Source organism: Chlorocebus sabaeus, chromosome 1 (genome assembly GCF_047675955.1).
Source record: "Chlorocebus sabaeus isolate Y175 chromosome 1, mChlSab1.0.hap1, whole genome shotgun sequence".
In the NCBI taxonomy this organism is placed as follows: Eukaryota; Metazoa; Chordata; class Mammalia; order Primates; family Cercopithecidae; genus Chlorocebus; species Chlorocebus sabaeus.
The window spans coordinates 120730265-120749642 of NC_132904.1; the positions used below are offsets into that span (position 1 = coordinate 120730265).

General features: G+C 51.5%; 1 protein-coding gene across 2 annotated transcripts; it reads right to left on the bottom strand.

Moving 5' to 3' along the window:
* Positions 1 to 1089: 1089 nt before the first annotated feature.
* ROBO4 (roundabout guidance receptor 4) lies at positions 1090 to 14957 on the bottom strand. 2 transcript variants are annotated; one of them, XM_008021354.3, is made up of 18 exons: positions 14579 to 14957; positions 13817 to 14146; positions 13419 to 13576; positions 13103 to 13223; positions 12690 to 12817; positions 12361 to 12589; positions 11980 to 12092; positions 11101 to 11269; positions 10760 to 10945; positions 10588 to 10630; positions 8520 to 8656; positions 8153 to 8416; positions 4589 to 4696; positions 4217 to 4358; positions 3836 to 4072; positions 3323 to 3681; positions 1912 to 2118; positions 1090 to 1657 (listed from the first exon to the last, which is right to left on the bottom strand). In XM_008021354.3, the coding sequence occupies exons 1-18, from the start codon at positions 14646 to 14648 to the stop codon at positions 1473 to 1475; spliced, it is 3186 nt and encodes a 1061-aa protein (XP_008019545.3). In that variant the 5' UTR covers positions 14649 to 14957; the 3' UTR covers positions 1090 to 1472. The 2 variants fall into 2 exon arrangements, with proteins under 2 accessions (XP_008019545.3, XP_008019547.3); XM_008021356.3 differs by having other exon boundaries at positions 1545 to 1784; positions 14579 to 14955.
* Positions 14958 to 19378: the final 4421 nt, after the last annotated feature.

A 19378-nucleotide genomic window follows, 5' to 3' on the forward strand; every position in this document is an offset into this window, starting at 1 on the left:
CTCGCGGCTGAACATGGAAACAACCTTCACTGGCTACTTTATGGATAACATTCATAGGTCACCATGAGAATGGCGCTACAGTCATTTTTCAGGAACTTGGGACAGCTCTTGTCCAGCGCAAACCGATCGAGACCACCGACCTTTCAACCAGGCCTCTGCAAGTACTCCAGGGGTGGCCTTTTGACATCAGAGGGCCAAAAACTCCACCCTCAGATCATAACACAACCATTTTCTCTTCTTTCTTTCTTTCTTTTTTTTTTTTTTTTGAGACCGAGTCTCTCTCCGTCACCCAGGCTGGAGTGCAGCGGCGTAATCTCCGCTCACTGCAAGCTCCACCTGCCAGGTTCATGCCATTCTCCTGCCTCAGCGTCCTGAGTAGCTGGGACTACAGGCACCCGCCACCATGCCCGGATAATTTTTTGTATTTCTTTTTTAGTAGAGATGGGGTTTCTACTAACACGGGGACCACCCGGGATGGTCTCAATCTCCTGACCTTGTGATCTGCCTACCTCCACCTCCCAAAGTGCTGGGATTACAGGCATGAGCCACCATGCCCAGCCAGCACAACAATTTTCTACACATATATCCTTATGAAATGCCATGAACCCCAACTACACTTGGGCAGAACGAACCTATTACTTAAATTTTCCCCACTCCCAATCACCCTTTCCTGTGCTTTAGACCATCCCACTTCCCTCAGCCATAAATATCCCTAAGGCTTATCTTGGGGAGGTGGATTTGAGAGCTATTCTCCCACGTCCTCACTCAGCAGTCTTGCACATAAATCTTTCCTCTTTTGCAAAACTTCTATCACAGTGATTAATTCACTGTGCGCAGGCAGACTGGCCCTGGACCTGGCGGTAATATAAGTTGCCAGGACCAGCAGACACTGAAACTCCCCACCCCTGCCCTTCCTATATTCTGCTTAAAATTTGGTGGAGGAACCTCATTCTTCCTTTAATTGCAGAACACAAATGTGTTCTCCCTGAGTGTCAATGAATGCCTGATCCCTACCTAACGCAGGAAACTCTTGCCATCTCTCCAGTTGCTCCCCTAAAAATGGTGCTCCGAGGAATGATCTCACAGAACTCAAGTCTTGACCATTTTATGATATCAAATTTCTTAAGCTCATAGTGACAACAGTACAAGGACGGTGCTTTGGACCTATGGTCTCACACCTCCCTTCCTTCAGCATCCTCCGTAGACCCAGCCTTGAACCCGTTGCTTGGCATGAGGTAGGGCCTCAGTGCCTCGGTGGCATTCATAATTATTTTCTTTACATGGTGAAGTTGGGAGAGAGTTGAGCTCTTCTCTAGAGGAGGGGCCCAGGTAAGGCTGAGAGGGGGCTCTGAGAAGCTCCTTCCTCCACAGCCCTCTCCCAGTAGCCACTGTTGTTCTCCACGAAGGCACCTCTGGCTCCTCTACTTCCTATGATCCAAATGGGTGGGGACAGCAGGAGACTGGGCTGTTCTTCAGGCCAAAGCGACCTGGTAGTGGGAGTGGACGGCACAGAGGAGAAAGCAGTGGCTAGGAGTCAGGTGGAGATGATGTTTTGCCCCCTGAGGGCTCCAGGTCAGCTTTGCTCTAATTTTGTTTTCACTTGTTTTCACAATCCTGGAGGGAGAAGTGTCCAGAGGCTTGGGAAGGTGGACCCCAACTGCGGAGAAACACAGGCCAAGACCCACACACCATAGCCCAGGTCTTGTGGGTGGACAGGAGAAGTGGTTCTGATTCCCGTCTGGGCAGTGTCAGGGACACAGTTCAGGAGTAATCTACAGGAGAAGCTGAAGGACAGTGGAGTTATCTTCCCTACTCCTTATCTCCCTTCCCCAATGACAGGCTTCCTCCTGGCTTCTTCCCAGAGGCCCTCTGGTCAAGATGGACACATGAGCCAGGAAGACAGATACTCACCACCAGCCTTGGGCACAGGACAGTGGAGCTGACTTCTCTGGGAAGAGATCTGAGAGTCAGGGGACCAGGGAGGCATCCCCCTTCCCAGCCGCTGGGCGTGGTTGACCTCCATGTCTTCCAACCAGTCTGGCCTCCACTCCCACAGGGGCAGGGAGAGGTTGGGGGTCAGGAAGATGTCATCCCTTGGGGAGGGAGGTGATGAGGCATCTGTCAGGGAGGGTAGAGGTGTCTGTGGGGGGTTGACCTTCAGCCCCTAGGGGCCAGTTTAGTACAGGAAGCTTAGGACCAGCTCAGGGCATGTCCCCAGCCCTAAACATAACCTAGCCCCAACTTAGCCCATCAGTCCCAGAGGCCACATCGCCAGGGGCCTGATCCATTTGTTTCTTTAGGGAGAAGTGATTGAACTGTTTCCTCCCAGCCCAGCTCTGGCCTTCTATCTGCACTCTCCTTGCACATCCCCATTCTTCTTCTCATGGGCACCTCTGTCCTGGATAATCCTTGCCCTCCCATTTACCACAATCCTGGTTGTTTTTCTTGGGGGCAAAGGGTAGAGTTAGGGTTAGTAAAATGGGGATGGGGGATCTGATGGTGCATGTGGGGAAGGGACACCAAAGCAGCCAGGACCCTGCACTACCTTCTACTGACATGGAGATAAAGGTCCCACTCTGCTGGGAATGTCAGGGGTGAGCCCAGTGGCTCCTCAGCCCCAGCCACTGACAGGGCAGGAGGATGGAATTGGAAGAGGATGGAGCAACCTTTCGTGGAGACTCAAGTCAGGGTAAGAGGGGAGTCCTAGAGACAGGAAAATGGACCTACAGTTGGCTGCCTTTAGAACTGGACAATTTAGGCCAGGCTCAGCGGTTCACGCCTATAATCCCAACACTTTGGGAAGCTGAGGCGGGCAGATCACTTGAGGTCAGGAGTTCAAAACCAGCCTGGCCAACATGTAACCCCGTCTCTACTGAAAGTACAAAAAAAAATTAGCTGGGCGTGGCAGGTGCCTGTAATCCCAGCTACTCGGGAGGCGGAGGCAGGAGAATCTCTTGTACCTGGGAGGCGGAGGTTGCAGTGAGCTCAGATCATGCCACTGCCTGGGCAAAACAAACAAACAAACAAAACAAAAACAAACAAAACAACAAACAAACGAATTGGACAATTTGTCCTTGTTCTGTGGGTGACCTTGAGCAAACTAATAAAACTATCTGACTTAACGTTTCCTCATTGGGATAAGAAGGATAAAGAATATTCCACATAGACTTTCAATATTAAATGTATGCAAAGCACTTATCATAGTACCTGAGATACAGTAATCGTTCAATAAAACTAGTTGTTTTAACAATGATGACATTATGATGGTTGTTAGAAAGGCGAGGGGCATGAGTGAGGAGGAAGATGGGGAGACCTCACCTACCTGTGAAGACGCAGTCTGCCTCCCTGGGCTCTAGACCAAAACCAAAGCTATCCACTGCCACTGCCAGGGCCCGGGCAAAGTGGGCATCAGCGAGGAAGGAGCCATCGGAGGAGCTGACAAGGCTGGCTCTGGCGCTGGCAGCATTGTCCTCAGAGGCTGAGCCCCAACCATTGGCTAAGGAGCCCTCGCTGGGGGTGGGGGTGAGGCAGGGCCGAGGTGGGCACAGCAAGACTCCCCCCTCGGACCCCACCCCTCCTCCGGTCCTGTCCATGCCCGTGAACTCTGAGGCTGTCGGGGTGCTGATATACCCATAGGTCGTGGGGGGTGAAGGAGCTCTTGGCATGGGAGAGACGCTGTTCCTAGGGAGAGGCAAAAGGGGAGACAGCAATGGTTTGGGTGGAATGGGGGTTGTAGTAGCAGAAAAGCCCCAGTTGAGGGAGGGCGGAATGGGTGGAGAGGCGCGTGCTCCCGTAGCTTTTCTGTAGTTCTTTGGCTATCTCTCAAGCCACTCACCTGGGAGTCTCCTCACCCTCACTGAGCTCCAAACACAGGGCTACCTCCTCAGGGGTCAGCACGCTGTCTTGATCCTCCCCCAGGGATGACAGTGAAGAGCTGGACAGGTGACTGGAAGCTGGGCTGGGGCCAGAGAGGGAAGAGGCCTGAGGACTAGGTGGACTGCAGGGGCTAAGGATGGGAATGGGGGCTGTTGCCAGCAGGATGGAGGAGGGAGCCTGTGGTGCCACCGGAGGCCTGATCAGGGTGAGAAAGTGACGGCACAGTGGTTAGTACAGCTCTTCAAGTCCTTTCTCCCCTTCCCCAACCTGTCCAATCCCAGTACACACTCCCCACACCCCCTCTCTCCCAGCCCTGCTTCCAGACCCCATACCCTCTTACTGGGTCTGTTGACTCTGAGTTGGGGGAGTTTCATGAGGAAAGAGGGGTGCTGGAGGGAGAGGACGAGTAACCAGCTCATTTGAGGAGCTGAGGAGTTTCGGTCCCAGGGCCCGCCAAGCAACCAGAGCTTGGGGCACAGCTCCTGGGGAATAGAAGCCTGGTGTGAGAACTGGCATCCCCATCTGCTCTGGAGCTCAGCCTGCCGACCCCCCCACGAGCCCCCTTAGCTACCTGTCCCCTACTCCATCCAACCCTCATCAGCCTCCTCAGGGAAAGGAGGATGAGCCCATGGGAGGGGCCTGGGCTGGTGAGCCCCTGCACCCCTACACCCTATCTCATGCCTTCACTTCCATTTCAGGGACCTTCTCTCACCTGGGCTTTGGGAAAGGTTCTTGGAACCTCTATTTCCCAACTCACAGGCCCGGAACTCCAAGGGTTGGCTGCCCCGGAGCAGTGGGGAACTGTTGACATGCTGCAGCTCTGCAAAGAAAGGGTTGGTGGTTGCGGGGCCCAGGATGGACCTTTCAGACCCCAGCTGCTGTCTCCATCTTCAGTCTTATTCAATTCAGCCTGCAGGACCCAGAACCCAGAGAAAAGAGGGGGAAACCCCCCTGAATCCCTTCCACACCCCCATCTTCATCCAGCAGCTGTGATAGGGTAGAAGGAGCACTAGGCTTGGAGTCAAAAGACCTGCCCAGCTCAGCTGTGTGACCTCAGGGCAGTCCATGTACCTTTCTGATTCCCAGTTTCATGTGTAAACAACCACTTTGAATGATGGTCTTGACAATTAAGTAAAAACAGATTGCGCAAGTTCTTGGCCTTGATAGATACTTTAAAAAACAACTTCCTTTTCCTTGCCTGTATTCATTCCAATCTCCCTGATCTCTATACCCTCACATTGCTACTCTCATGAATTTTGGCTCAGTAAGAAAAATACTCCTTCTTTTCTTGGAGAGAATCTATGAATTTCAATTTCTCACATTGCAAGTAGCTCACATGGCTCTGGATAGCCCTGCTCTGGGAAACTCGACTGTCTCTCACTTGAAAGGTGGGGTAGACTGTCAGGTTGAGCTGAGTGAGTAAGACAAAAACAGGGATCGACACACAATGTCGGCTGTGACAGGAGACAGTCAGCTAGTAGGAAGAGGAACTTCAGAGTAGGAAAAGGTATTGGTCTTTCCCAGGGAAAGCTATTCAATACTGCCCATAGCTATTCAATACTTTTTGTTGAATGGAAGAACGAATGCATGGGTGATACCAGAAATGTGGATATAAACACACAGTGGGAAGAATCACCTACAAGACGGAAGCTGTCATCTGGCCCACATGGGCAGTGGAGAGACAGGGCTCTGAGTGAACTTTCACAACAGAGAAGCTGGAAATGAAAGAGACAGCCCCAATTGTGTGCAGTGACCTGTGATCATGCTTCTTGGTCAGGCCAGAATGCAAAAGGGATCTAAGTTTAAGCCAGAGAGGAATAGGGTAATAGAGGAAAGAGATTTTTCCAGGACCAGGAACCTGAAGACCATCAAAGGAGAAAAGAAACAGCCTTTAGATTAGTGTCCCATGACCAGAAGCCCAACTAGGAAAGGGTTTCCCTCCTTGGTGGATCAGGGACTAGGCAGGACCCTCAGGGTAGAGCTATCTAGTCAGTCTCGTATCAGATCTGGAGGCCACTATGGGCAGCTTCAGAGCAAGGAAGTGAGCCAGGCTTTGGCACTGACCAAGACCCCATTTATGTACTAGTGGCCAGACCTTCTGATCCTTTGGGATGGAAACTCATCAATGACTAGACTCCCTCCATCAAAGTTTCCTTTGGTACTTTGGCTGTTTGGTTTTTGTTGATTTTCTATAGCTTTCCTATGACCCAGTTAGTCCTGGGAGCCAACTTCTGGGTTGGTGCGCCAACTCTGCTATCACCAGCTTTGTCTTGTCTAGTGCCTGGCTTCTTGACTAAGCTCAGAAATGTGAGCACAAGTTGGTTGACTGGTTTGAGTAGAAAGGGAAAGAAAACATCCAGGCCTGGAAAAGGCCACTTTTATCCTAGCCTGTTTCACTTCCTCTAAGGGACCCTGGTAACAAAAGCCGTCCTCCTACATTGCTTGGAGTTATTTGGACTTTAGTTTCAATTCTAATTGAATAAACTATACAAGAAAAATGTTATCAAGGTGAAAGGTTGAAACTCATTGGCCAAATTGCAATAAATATTTGTTTGAATAAAATAATGAATGAATGAGGTTATTCAGTGCACGTATCTGGCAAAGTGAGCAGAACTAAGAACTTGTTATGATGGATGAGAGACAGGAGGCTGCAATTGTGAGGATATCAGCACTCGAGAAGAAACTCCAACTAAGGCCAAATAAGAAAAAGGAACAAGCAGATAAAGGGGAGTTGGGGGGCAATGGGAGAGGCTGCCAGTTTTAGAAGAGGAAGAAACAGCAGTAGAATCAGCTCCATGGCTCTGCAGAAGACCATAGCATGATCTTGCTGCTGCTGAGGTCCTGGGAGGTAGAGGTAGAATATCTAGTGTCCACCAGCCAAGGAGTTGCTGTGGTTAACCTATCCTGGGGACAGTGGTGAGATGGGGCTGGAGTGAGGAGAAACAGGGAGTGAAGTAAACCACAGGCTAGGAAGCTTCATCTCCAAATTGGAACCCTTCTTAAGAACTGGCTGTAGAAAACCACTCACCTCTTTCCAGTAGCATTACTGTTCTATGAGGGGCTATCCATTCCATTAAAGTCGGTGTAGTTCTTCGTGGGAAGGCTGTTTTTCAAATAAGACTATTCAACCTCTTTTTATCTGGTGTTTCATTACCACCAAGGATTTATAATCCAATAGCTCTGAGGCAAAGCTGGTAAGAATGCCAGCTTCACTGATATTTAGAGTCATAAAATTCTGGATATTGAACAAGCTCTTAATTATCTTAATCTATCTTTGTCTTATTAAAAGTTGGATTAAATCCACTTAAAGAAAAAAGACTTGGCTGTAGAACATTTGTTAGGTCTTACTTATCAGTACAGAAGACTCAAGAAGACAGCAGGTAGAGTGCAGGCCAATGTTCTGCAGGCCAGAAATAGGAAAAAATACTCAAAGAGAGAATCAGATTTCCTGAGGGAGCTCCAGAGAGACTCAGAATCGCCTTCAGAGGCAGACTATCCTGCTTTCAGGTTTGAGTCCTGTAGCTAATTACTTGCAGAAGTTTGAACTAGTAACTCAATCATTCTGACCTCTTCCTGTCTGTAAAATTAGAGAAATAGTAGCTAGCCAATCTATTGTAAGGATTAAATGAAGTAACAAATATAAGTAAAGCACCCAGTATATAGTCATTGATCAAGAAATGGAGGCTATAATTATTTTTGTCTGGAAAGTCAAAGAAGGCAGCTGGGAGTCAGGAGAGAAACCTCTCCAGAAAGGAAATGCCCATTCCTCTCCGAGAAGTGAGTTGGAAGTCGGTGCCCAAGCACACCTGTATATAGTACACCAGGAGATGAACTCATGGGAGCCTGAGGCTTCGTGGCAGCACTGGTCACATTCCTCTAGGCTCTAGCATTACTTGTATGCTAGTCAGCACTTTCGTTAGGCCCTGAACCCTTAGAAGTCAAGGGCTGTATCTGGTGTCTCTTGTGTTCCCCATGTCTGGCATGCAGGGGTTCTTATTAAATGTTTGCTGAGTTGAATTGACTGCAGAATTAGGGCTCACCACTGGTGTAGCCAAACTGAAACAAGAGGACAGTGCAAAAAGCTGAGGCTATTGCACCCCTAGCTGAGTGCTCTGGTGGTAGGAGAAAGAGGTCTTGTGTCCACCTGGAAAGGAGAATGGAAGGAGGGTGTGGAGGTTCACCTCACTCCAGGCTTTGAGGTCTCATTCCCATCACATTCCCACTCCTGGACCCCTCTACCACCAGCTCAGGCTATGTCTATTCTCCCTCTCCTTACCCTGCTTCTTTTTGGCCTTCCAAGCCTCTGTAGGGGCCAGAGACAAGCGTGGAGAAGAGAGTCCCCTGCGGCTGCAGAGGCTGTCTGAGCTGGAACAGGGGCTGGAGAGTCGGGCCAGCTGGGGTGGTAGGCGCCTGACAGCTGGGACCTGGGGACTTGGCCTGGCTGGGGGACTGGAGGGCAGCTCAGCGATGAGGGAGCCATAAAAAGTGCTGGTGTCTGGAAGCAGGGGCACGCCGGGGCTTCGGGAGTCCCAGGAGAGCACTGTGATATAAATGACAGGAGGAATTATGGTGAGCATGTCCCACTCTCCATCCCTGGGATCACTGCCCCCAGCTAGGCCCTTGTCCCCACTGAGCATGCTCACAGGAGCGACGACAGTCTAGCGGGTCCCGGGAGTCTGCCCCCAGCCTACTGCTGAGGCTGCTGCTGCTGCTCAAGTCCCGAGAGCCAGAAGTGGAACGCCAAGTGTCTGCCAACCACTGGGAGTCACTGTGATCCATCCTGGGGCAGTGGAGGGAGGGGGTGAGGCCGGGAGAGACAGGGAGAAGTGAGAACCTTATTGACCAAGACCTCCTGTTCAGAGGGCAGCAGAAGAGGGCAAGGATTTGGTGGTATCTGCTTTATCCTTACTACTGCTTCTCAGCTTTTCACAGACTCCTTAAGATCTCTGACCCATCCCCCAAACTCAGCACCCCTTTCTATTCCTGGATGAGGGGAAATCCAAGTCACCCAGAGCTGGGAGGTAGTAATGACAGACAGCTATGTTTGCTGAGGTGAAAAGAAGACCTGAAGACAAATCTGGTTTGACAATCCCTATCTGTCACAGCTTAGCTTGGGTATGTACATCTGTTGTACTTGGGTAAATACATCCTCTCTAAGCCCCAGTTTTCTCATCTGTAAAATGGTAACAATAAGACCTTCTACCCTCAAGGCTGATGGTCTGAGTTTAAATGGGGGAAATCTGAGATTACTCAGCTGGCAGAGCAGGAGCTTGCTCCATGGATGTTGGCCTCTGGCTGCCTGAGTGATCCTTCAAGAACAGGAATCTGAGCAAGGAGTTTCTCTGCATAAGACCTTCAACGGCCCCTCATTCACCACGGTAGAGCCCAGGTACCTAGCATGGCTAACAGGACTCTCCTTGGTCTGGTTTCCAACTCCCTACCTATATCCTTTGCTCTGACCCATCTCTCACCCTATACCCGAGCTAGAACAAATGGTTTGTCTTTCCCTATGGACATATCTGGCTATTACTTGCTGCTTCATTGCTTTTCCCTCCACCCTCTTCTTACTGTCAGGGTACTGTGGAATCTTCTTTCTCCTATGTTTTTCCACATTGACCCCCTCCATGTGTCTTGTACCCACTTCTGCGTGGCCAGTACAGGATTGCACTCATATCCCCTCATGCCTGTCTCTGCCCACACTGAGAGATCCTGGCAGGTGGAGGCTATTCCAAAGGAATGAATGAACCAAAGATCAGAATGGAATCTCCTTCCAGGACAGAGCAGGAGTTCCCAGGGAAGCCAGAGAAAGCTTAAGGCAGAGCAGACAAAGCCAGGAGGTAGCTGAAAAGAAAGAAGACAGTGAACTCAGAAAAGGTCAGAACACACCACCAGCCGGCTTGGACCCCTGCTCTGGGCTGAGGACCTGACAGTGAAATGGCATCTCTAGGCCTGGATGTGCTGGTACACAGTAGGTGCTCAATAACTTCTGTGGATAGATGCAGACCTGGAGTGGGAAGCCTCCCAGAGGAGACCTAATGAAATAAAGAGCCAAGAAAGCAGAGAGATGAAGCGGTTACTTAGTACAAAACTCAGAGAATGGGAGCAAGAAGGATGTGTTCTCTATCAGCATGATGTCCCAAAACTGCAGACTTGTCCTGGCAGCCAAATATACCGGAAGCAGAGGGGCCTATGGGCAGATCCTGTTTTTGAGAACAGTGAGGAAGAATCTATGATGTAGGCACTGAACACCCTCTGCTGTAGCTGCGGATGGATTATGATGCAGGCACAATGGCTCAGTGAGAGAATTACTGAGTGCAAAGGCACTACTTGGTAGACCATGGGTGCACACAAAAGATGAGACATTCGAGCTGATCATCTCATGCTGATTATTCTCCACCTAGCAGGGTTAGGCAGCAGGAGGGGTGGGGTGACAAGAGCCCTGGATTGGGGATTCAGAAGGCCAGTCTCTAGTTGGGCAGCCTTGAGTAAAGTCACTCAAGTTCTATGAGTTTCAGTTTACTGGTCTGTCAAGTGGTGTGATAGGAATAGTAATGACAGAGAAATGAACTGTCAGTTGGAGTTACAGGAAAGATTCATGTACGAGAGTCCCAAACTGCCTGGCAGGTAGACTAGTCCTCCATTCTTCTCTGTTGCAGCTGCACTGTCCCTTGCCACCCTCCCTTACTACAGACCTCCCCCTTCACCTCTCACCTGTGTTTTAGGATGGCGTCCTTACTGGTATATCTGTACAGACCTGGGAGAAGGCAGGAGGAAGGCTAAATCCAGGGGCTGGATCACCTGGCCAGAGATCCAAAGCCCCTGCACCAGTCTGACTGGATGCTGAGGAGGCCTGTATATGTGTGGGTCCCCCTCAGAATCTCACCTGGGCCCAGGTGCACCCCAGCTCGGCGCCGGCGGTGGATACACACAGCAGTGCCCAGAAGCAGCAGCCAGAGCACAACACCACAGGTGGCAATGACCTCAGGCCGCTTCAAGGTGGCCCTCAGCTGCTCCAGGGTCCAGGGACCATGCTCACTGGGTTCTCGGGTGGCTCGCTCCATGGCCTGCTCTGTATGGGATGCAGAGCTCAGGGGGAGGGAGAGTCGAGGCAGTGAGGGCCTGGCAGGCAAGGGGGAAGAGCTGGAAGTGTGAGGCAGGAGCAGGGAGAGAGGAAGGCGGGATGCAGGCTGAAGGGTAGGGTGGGCCTGTGGGTACTGCCCTCACCTAAAAGGAGGCAGACAGGGCTACTGGGTTCCCCAGCTCCAGCACCAGTGACTGCAGCCACTTGCACACAGTAGGAGCCTGGCATGAGGGTGGCGATTTCCAGCTGGGTCTGCTCACCAACCACAGTCCAGTTGGCTGGGGGCAGTGACGTGTTGCCCAGGCTCCAGACCTGAGGCACAAGAAGAGGTGAACAGCTGCCCCAGGCACCATCCCAGAAGCTAAGCCCTTTGTCTGCAGATCAGACTCCAGGGATGTGGTTATTCTGCCCTGCCATCCACTTGGGGAATGCACCCAATTTCCTATTTCCCTCCTATTCTCCCAACCAAGTGAGAGCTACCTCTCTCTAGATGAACAGAAGAAGGGCAAAAGCAATCTGCTAAAATACATGTAACATAGTAGTTTTCAAACAACAGCAGCCTTCCAAGTCACCTGGAGGGCCTGCTAAAGTATAGTTTGCCAGGCCCATCTCTGAGTTTCTGATTTATTAGTCCTGAGAAAGGATCTGAGGGTTTGTGTTCCTAACAAGTTCCTGGGTGAGGCTGATGTTGCTGCTCTAGAAGTCATACTTTGAGCACCACTCCCTTATTCACAGCCTGGTTTGATCTAGTCTGTTTCTTATTCCTGTGCCTTAGCCCCACTTTCCATGTCTGTACACTGGGAATAATACCCCACGGTGGACTGTGAGGTGAAACGGGATCAGGGAAGTCAAGTGCTTGGCAGGGTCTGGCAGACAGTGGGTCCTTGCTCAGCAAAAGAAGGTTTTCTTTGCTTCTCTGCCCAGGTGCCTTTCTCAGTGCGCAGAGCAAGGGTGTGCAGAACTCTAGAGAAAAGAGATGTCCTGGCAGCACTAGGAAGGGCTATGTCAGTTTGTGGGGGTACCTGGTAGCCACGGATGATGCCATTGTGGTTTTCAGCAGGTGGTGGGACCCAGCTCACAAGGACACTGCCATTGCCAGGTTTTAGGGTCACCTCCTGGGGTGGGGCACTGGGCACTGGAGGGGTGGAAGAGAGGCTATGAGGGGCTCTGAGGGAGAAGACGCTAGGGAAAGGAGCTGGGATGGGGGACACAGAGTCAGAACCCCACCAAGGAGACAAGAAGCCTCTCGAAGCTCTGCTGGCCTGGCCAGGGCAGAAGGGAGTTCCAGAGTAGGACCCATGATCTCCCCGCAAGACTGAAGCAGAACAGTCAGTCCAGGGGCCCCCAGATAAGAAGGAGCCAGAGGGCATATTTGTTGGGTTCCGAAGGGATCAGGCCCTGACCTTTTTCTGGCAGCCTCAGGAGCAGCACGTTGCTGTCAGGGCCTCGAGCCCGGCCGGAGGATGGTCTCACTTTGAACTCATAGTCTTGGCCCCAGTGGAGGCCTCCAAGCTCTGCGCTCTGCCAGCCGGCCAGCAGCTCCTCTGCCCACGGAGCTCCCTGGTCTCCCGGGGCAGTCTGGGTCCTGAACAAGGCCGTGTAAGATTGGGCAGGGGCAGCAGGGCCGCTCACCTGGGAAGGAGTTTCGAGGAAGGGCGAGGGGTCAGAGAACTCAAGAACAGCCCTTTCTTGAGCTCTGGACTGGCTTTCACCCTTAGCACCTGGCCCTTACCTTCCAGCTGAGCCACACAGCCGGTCCAGGCTTGGGGCCCTTTGCGGGGTCCGGGTTCAGCAGTGTCACATTTTCCAGCTGAATTCGCACAGCCAAAAGCTCCACAGGCTCTGTGTAGTCCTGGGGCTCTGGGGGGAGGATGGGGCTGGGCTGGGGCCTACAGGCCGGAGTGACAGAACTGAGGCATGGAACATCCCTCAGCCAGGGAGGAACCCCAGGGAACCCGAACTCTCAGAGTCTCCAGGTCTTGAGCATTCCGATTTCTACTCTAGCAGGGGGGAACCTCCCACTACATGAGACTCCCAGCACTTTGACCCTGACCCCACATACCTTAACCCCAGTCCAAACCAGAACATACCACCCTAACTGGAGCCCACAGCCTGGCCCTGATTTTGGCCGACCCCTGTCCTTACCCTGGATGGACACCCGGGCTGCACGGCTCTCCCTGTGTCCTGCGCTGTTGGTGGCCACACACATGTAGGCCCCCGCGTCACTCTTCTCTGCTCTTTCCATCAGCAGGGACCCCCCGGACACCTGTCAGGGCCAGGTTCACTGTGAAGTCTCCTACGTGGGGAGGGGCTCTGAGCTGGGGGGAAGTTTGAGGTCCCCCTGCTCTCCCCTCCTCAAATTCTACTGGAGAACGTGGGGCTGGAGGGCAGGTCAGTCCCTCAGGGTGTGCCCAGGTCTGCCCAGGCCAGGATGAAGTGTGGGAGAGGGGGCCACACTTACCGTGTGCCTTCCGGGCTGGAGGACCAGGGGTTTCCCATCTTTCCACCATGAGACTGTGGGCTCTGGGTGGCCCCAGGGCGGCCCACATTCCAGAGTTAACTGCTCACCCACCACAGCTACCATGTCCCGAGGCTGGATCTGGAAATCCTCCCGGAGGACTGTGGAGAGGATAGAAGGTGATAGGGAGCAGGGCCCAGGCCTCCTCTCCCTCCCTTATCACTCTGGCCCCCTTCTGCTTTGCCCACCTTCCTGGCCTCCCATTTTGGGCCAGCCCCACCCCGGCTTGCCCTCCCAAGCCTTCCAGCCCAGGCCTCTGCTCTCAGATGTTCCCTTGAACATTCAACTCGTATGTCTCCACCCAGGTTTGCCCCACCCTGAACTCCCCTCCCAGACCTCACCAGCCATGGAGAGCCGAGCACCTCTGCTGACTGCTGTGCCCAGCCGGTTGCTGGCCTCACATGTGTAGACACCAAGGTCTGTGGACAGGGCCTGGCCATCGTGGGCATGTCCCCGGGCAGGGGGCTGCAGCAGCAGAAGGGTCCCATCAGGCAGGAGGTGGTGTGGGTCTGGGGGCACCATGCTCAGGGGCTGCCCATTCAGCAACCAGCGGATGGTGGGAGGTGGCTGGCCTGAGGCTCGGCAGCTCATCCTGGCAGGGCCAGGGCCCTGGAACAGCTGGTCCTGTGGGTGGACTAGGATCTGGGGCGGGGAGTCCTGAGCCATGCCTCCTGGGAGGGAAAGGGAGCAGAGCCCAGTCTGATCACCAGCAACACCCCAAATTCCTGGCACCCCCTCATCTGTCTTCTCTTGTGTGCGAGTTTGCCAGATGACCTGTACTCTGAACTACTGAAGGCTGCCCCTCAAAGAACGAGCTAGCTGGTAGGAGAGAGGGCCAGCATGCACAGCATCCAGGCCAGGGCTTGCGTAGTATGTTCTCTCTCTCTTTCTCTCTCTCTCTCTATCTCTGGCGTGTGCACACACGCACAAACACACATACGCTTACACACATTAATCATCATCATCATCATCATCATCGTCATCATCATTCTCATCTCTGGTCCCCCCACTGCAAAAGAGAAGCAAGCAGTCAGCAGGCCTCTTCTGCCCTGAGCAGGCCTTGGATGGAGGGATCATGGGCCAGGAAAGGGAGAGCAACTCACCCATGATGAGCAGGAGCAGCAGAGGCCGGGAAGCCCGGCCCCCCGGGAGGCTCTCTCCTCCAGAGCCCATGGTTACTCTCAGCTTTCTGTCCTTGTCCCGAGCACTTTGTCCTGCTGCTCTGAGCTCACAGCGAAGAGGGAAGGAGGGGCGGGGTGGGCTGGTGGTGGTTGTTTGTGACCGAGACTCTGCCCCAGGAGGGAAGCGGCTTTGAGGAAACCGATGCTTCCTGCCTGGCCCTCAGTGCCTTGGAGAACTGGGAGGAGACCAGAGGCGAGAAACTCTCTGACCTCGACCCTTTAGCTGTAACCTCCGACCCTAACTTCAGCGCTAAGCTTTATCTCATGATCTAGTCGGGGATTTCTTACAGGGTATCTTTATACTAACCATAACTCCAATCAGAGCCTTAATCCTTTATTTAAATCTTATCCCTGGATTCCAATCCTTATCCTTTTGCCACCTGCTAGAGAGGAATGAAAACCCCAGGAGTCTCAGGACACAGCAAGAAGCTGAGGACAGAGGGCAGTGGGGCTGCAGGCTGGGGAGGCTGAGTGAAGCGGAGCAGGGGTGGATTGTAACACCCTGGTCCATTTCCCCAGGGGCAGATGAGCCAGGGGGTGGGGTAAAGTGGGAGACAGGAAGGACTCAGAGCCTCTGGGACAAGCTGGGAGATTCCCACAGGATGTGTCCATATTCAGCTCAGAGTTGGATGAAATAAGCTTCTGTGGAGACCTTGGGCAAGTCAGTTTCCTTCTCTGTAAAATGGAAATAATAATAGTAGTTTCTACTTTGTGGGATAAAGTAATGATGAAACACATAAAGGATAAAACCACCGGCATCTGGTGCCTGGCGCATTAAGAGTGATCCATAAAGCTGAGCCAACATTGTGTATTTGTTTTTAGGCCCATCTTATCACTGAAACTATTGGAGGATCCTCGGCAGGAGTATTTTTCAGGCCCTGGAAAGGCGGTTGGAGTAAAAGACCTTTTAAGAGTCTTTCCAGTCCCAAGAGCCTGTGTCCATGTCTGTAGCAGGCAGGCCTTGCAGCTTTTGAGCCTACAATGTCGGCTCTTGCCCGCTGCCCCCTTTCACCCACAACCTAGACAGAGGCCACACTCCCCTCTCAGATCCCAGCTCGTGTTTACCGGTCTCTTCCTTCCAAATCTGGAATCTCAGCCATTTCCTGGAGCTGTTCCCGGAAGGCCAAGGCCAGGCTCTGGGGCTCAGCGGAAGAGTATCCAGCCTTTGTTCCCAATTGTTCCTGGCTGGCTTCTCTGCAGGGCCCCTAACCCAGCTGACGCCCTCCCTTCCTCCCCCTTCCCATCCTGGCTTCAGTGCCAGCCACAGCTTAACAGCCTGTCAAGTAGAAGGCTCCTTCACTCCTCTTTCCTCTCAAACTCAGACCAAGACTGACAAAGACAGAATCGGAGCAAGGAAACACCATGGTCTCTACAAACTGGGGAGTTCGCAGAGGCTAAAGAATAGGCAGAGTGAAAGTTATAGGGTGGCAGAGCTGGAAGGATAGGAATTGGGGCCAGGGAACAGAATGTCACTACCCTTAGCACCTCTAATTCTGAAATCCCAGTTTTTGTTCTCTGGACCCAATTCCTACCCCAAATTCTGTGGGTGTGTCCTTACACTAACCATAACTCCAATCAGAGTCTTAATCCTCTATTTAAATCTTATCCCTGGATCCCAATCCTTATCCATTTGCCACCTGCTAGAGAGGAATGAAAACCCCAGGAGTCTCAGGACACAGCAAGAAGCTGAGGACGGAGGGCAGTGGGGCTGCAGGCTGGGGAGGCTGAGTGAAGTGGAGCAGCGGTGGATTGTAACACCCTGGTCCATTTCCCCAGGAGCAGATGAACCAGAAGTTGGGGTAGAGTGGGAGACAGGAAGGACTCAGAGCCTCTGGGACAAGCTGGGAGAGAGTGGGAGACAGGAAGGACTCAGAGCCTCTGGGACAAGCTGGGAGATTCCCACAGGATGTGTCCATATTCAGCTCAGAGTTGGATGAAATAAGCTTCTGTGGAGACCTTGGGCAAGTCAGTTTCCTTCTCTGTAAAATGGAAATAATAATAGTAGTTCCTACCTTGAGGAATAAAGCAATGAAACACATAAAGCACAGAACCACCGGCATCCAGTGGCTGGCGCATTAAGAGTGATCCACAAAGCTGAATCAACATTGTGTATTTATTTTGGGGCAGGCAGAATGGAGTCAAGTTTATGGGGTCCAGGATTTGTGAGGCCAGAGTGATGAAGGGGAGATTCATACGGACACTGAAGTCAGCTGAGGATGAGACAGGAAAGGACGTGGTGGGACTGGAGGATTTACTGCACAGAAGGCCAATTTGGGATTTCCCAGGTACAGAGTCTCCAAGACTGTCTGACTCCCTGACTGCCAGCTCCCCAAGAATGTCACTGTCAGCGGTCTGCCTTTAGACTCCTCTGCTTCCACATTGGACCTGGGGAGACTGATTAAGGCTCACCAACGCTTTAATGCCAACTCGATTTTACTCCAATCTCCACAATGCAGAAATATGGTAGGTTTCCCTCAGGGGAAAATAAGGCAAGTCTTAAAGGAATTCCAATCCATCACTAGCCCTGTCCTCAGCAGGGTGAGAAAGGAGAGGTGAGACGGCCTGTGTGCACCGCAGGGACATAACCCCAGAGGCGCCCGCAGCCTGAGGAATGGCCCCTGCCCCACGGACACACGCCCGGTGCCTGGAGATCACCTTCAGCACAGCCTTGCCCTACTCCCAGGGGAACCAGGTGCTAACACCTGAAGGCGACTGGAGGGGCAGATTCCTCAGTTGTTCCTGCAGGACACTAGAACTTTTTCTCCAGGGCACTCAGAGTGACATGCGGTGGTGGCCGAGGGGACTTCCCAACAGTAGGGTATGTCTGGGTGGCTCCCAGAGACTGCCTGGCTCATTTCCAGCAACCCGGCACATCCGCATCCTCATTGTCTCATTTCCACAAACTGAGGAAGAGCCAACTGCATGAGTCATGGGGATGATGTGGCTTGGTGGGAGCCGCCTCCAATTGCTATTTCAGGGAAGCTCTGTTCTGGGGCTCTGGTGATGTGCAGTCCCGGTGACCAGTTTAAGCAGTGCCTTCCTTCACCCCTAGTTCTAGTGTTTTGTGTTTTCTAACTCCCCCTGCATTGCTTGTAAGAGGGAGAAGAGAGGGGAAGTACCAGGTGCCCTTCGAGCAAACCTCCAGAGGAAACTTCTCTTCAATCTCCGGCTCCTGGCTTCTTTGGCTTTCTGCTCTGTGATCTCCGAAGATGCAATCTGAGACTCCTGCTGGCCAAGCTGGTGGAGAAAAAGGGATAAACTCAGGTGGGATCTGGAGTTAGTTACACTGAGGTTGAGATCCTGCTTCCACCTCTTATTGGCAGAGAGATCTTGAGTATGTCACATAACCTCTCTGAGTCCCACTTCCCTCATCTGTAAAATGTCTGCATGAGTTTTACAAACAGTGGACATGAAAGTTCTTTGAAAACACTAGATAGGTGTTAGTTGTCCTTTGAGTGTTCTGGGATCAGCATGCCTGACCAACACAGCCATAGCCAATACCTACCAATAGCTACCCCTTGATACTCTTTGTGGATTTGAGACTCACACCTTTTGCCTTCTTGTTTTTTCCCCTTCTTTGCTTGAGTCTGCTTGGTCTCAATCTATAAATTCTCATGTTTGTTCCAAGATGCCAACAGCTGGAGGGAAATTGAGTCAAGAGAGAAGACAGTAATGACTTCCTCTTAGCTGGCTGGAAAACTCGCCCTAAGGCCACTTCACTCTACAACTTCTATTCCCTAGTTTCTGGTCCCATCAACATCATGGGTGATTTTAGGTGCCTGGAATCTAAAATCACACTGAACACTCTCAACCCTACATTTTCACAACTTTCTCGACACCAGTGACTATGGGCCACACCTAGCTTAAACATTGCCCAGTTGGAGATTTCAAGGAGTGCTGACTCAATATTTAACCATTTTCTCACATGTCCAGGAAGAAGGGGAGATCAGTTACTGTTCTTTGTGTTCACCCTGTCAATGCCCTCCAGTCAAAGACCATCAGGAACATACCTATTGTTGAACAAGTTGATTTACTCCTTGTAGCTTGAGAGAGTGCGTGCCATGGAGAACTATGGAATGTCTCAGTAAGAATGCTGTTAGAAAGAACCTATTCTAGGATTTGGGCTTTAATTGGATGATTTCAAGGAGAGTCCAGGGAAGTGAGGCTTCACTCAAAATTGGGTGCTGTTGGGAAGAAAGGACATGCAATGATTCTTGCAGAGGAGTGTCTTTGTAGTATACCAAGTGGTTCTTTTTCTTGTATATGTGGTATATCAAGTGGTTCTTTTTCTTCTTTTTCTATTACAAACAGTGCTGCTCTGAATCTTTATTTTATATGTTCCCTAGTATAACTATTTAAGAGTTTCTCTAGAAAATAAACCTAGGAGTAGAAATATCTGGGTCTTGAGGAGTACAAATATTCCACTTCAGATGAAATTAGCAGACTGTTTTCCAAGTCAATTGTAACAACGTCCTTGAGCCACGTCCTCAGAGCAGTTGGTGGACTTCTTAATTTTTGTGAGTCTACTAGAAGAAATGGTATTTTATAGTTGTCTAATTTGCATTGCCTGGTTAAAAAATAATGAAGTTGAGCATCTTTTCAAGGGTTTACTCACAGTTTAGGTTTTATCTTCTGGGAAATATCTTCTTCTACCTTTTGCCCACTTTTCTATTGCTTATTTGTCTTTTTCTCAATAACTCTTAGGAGTTTTTATGTATTCTG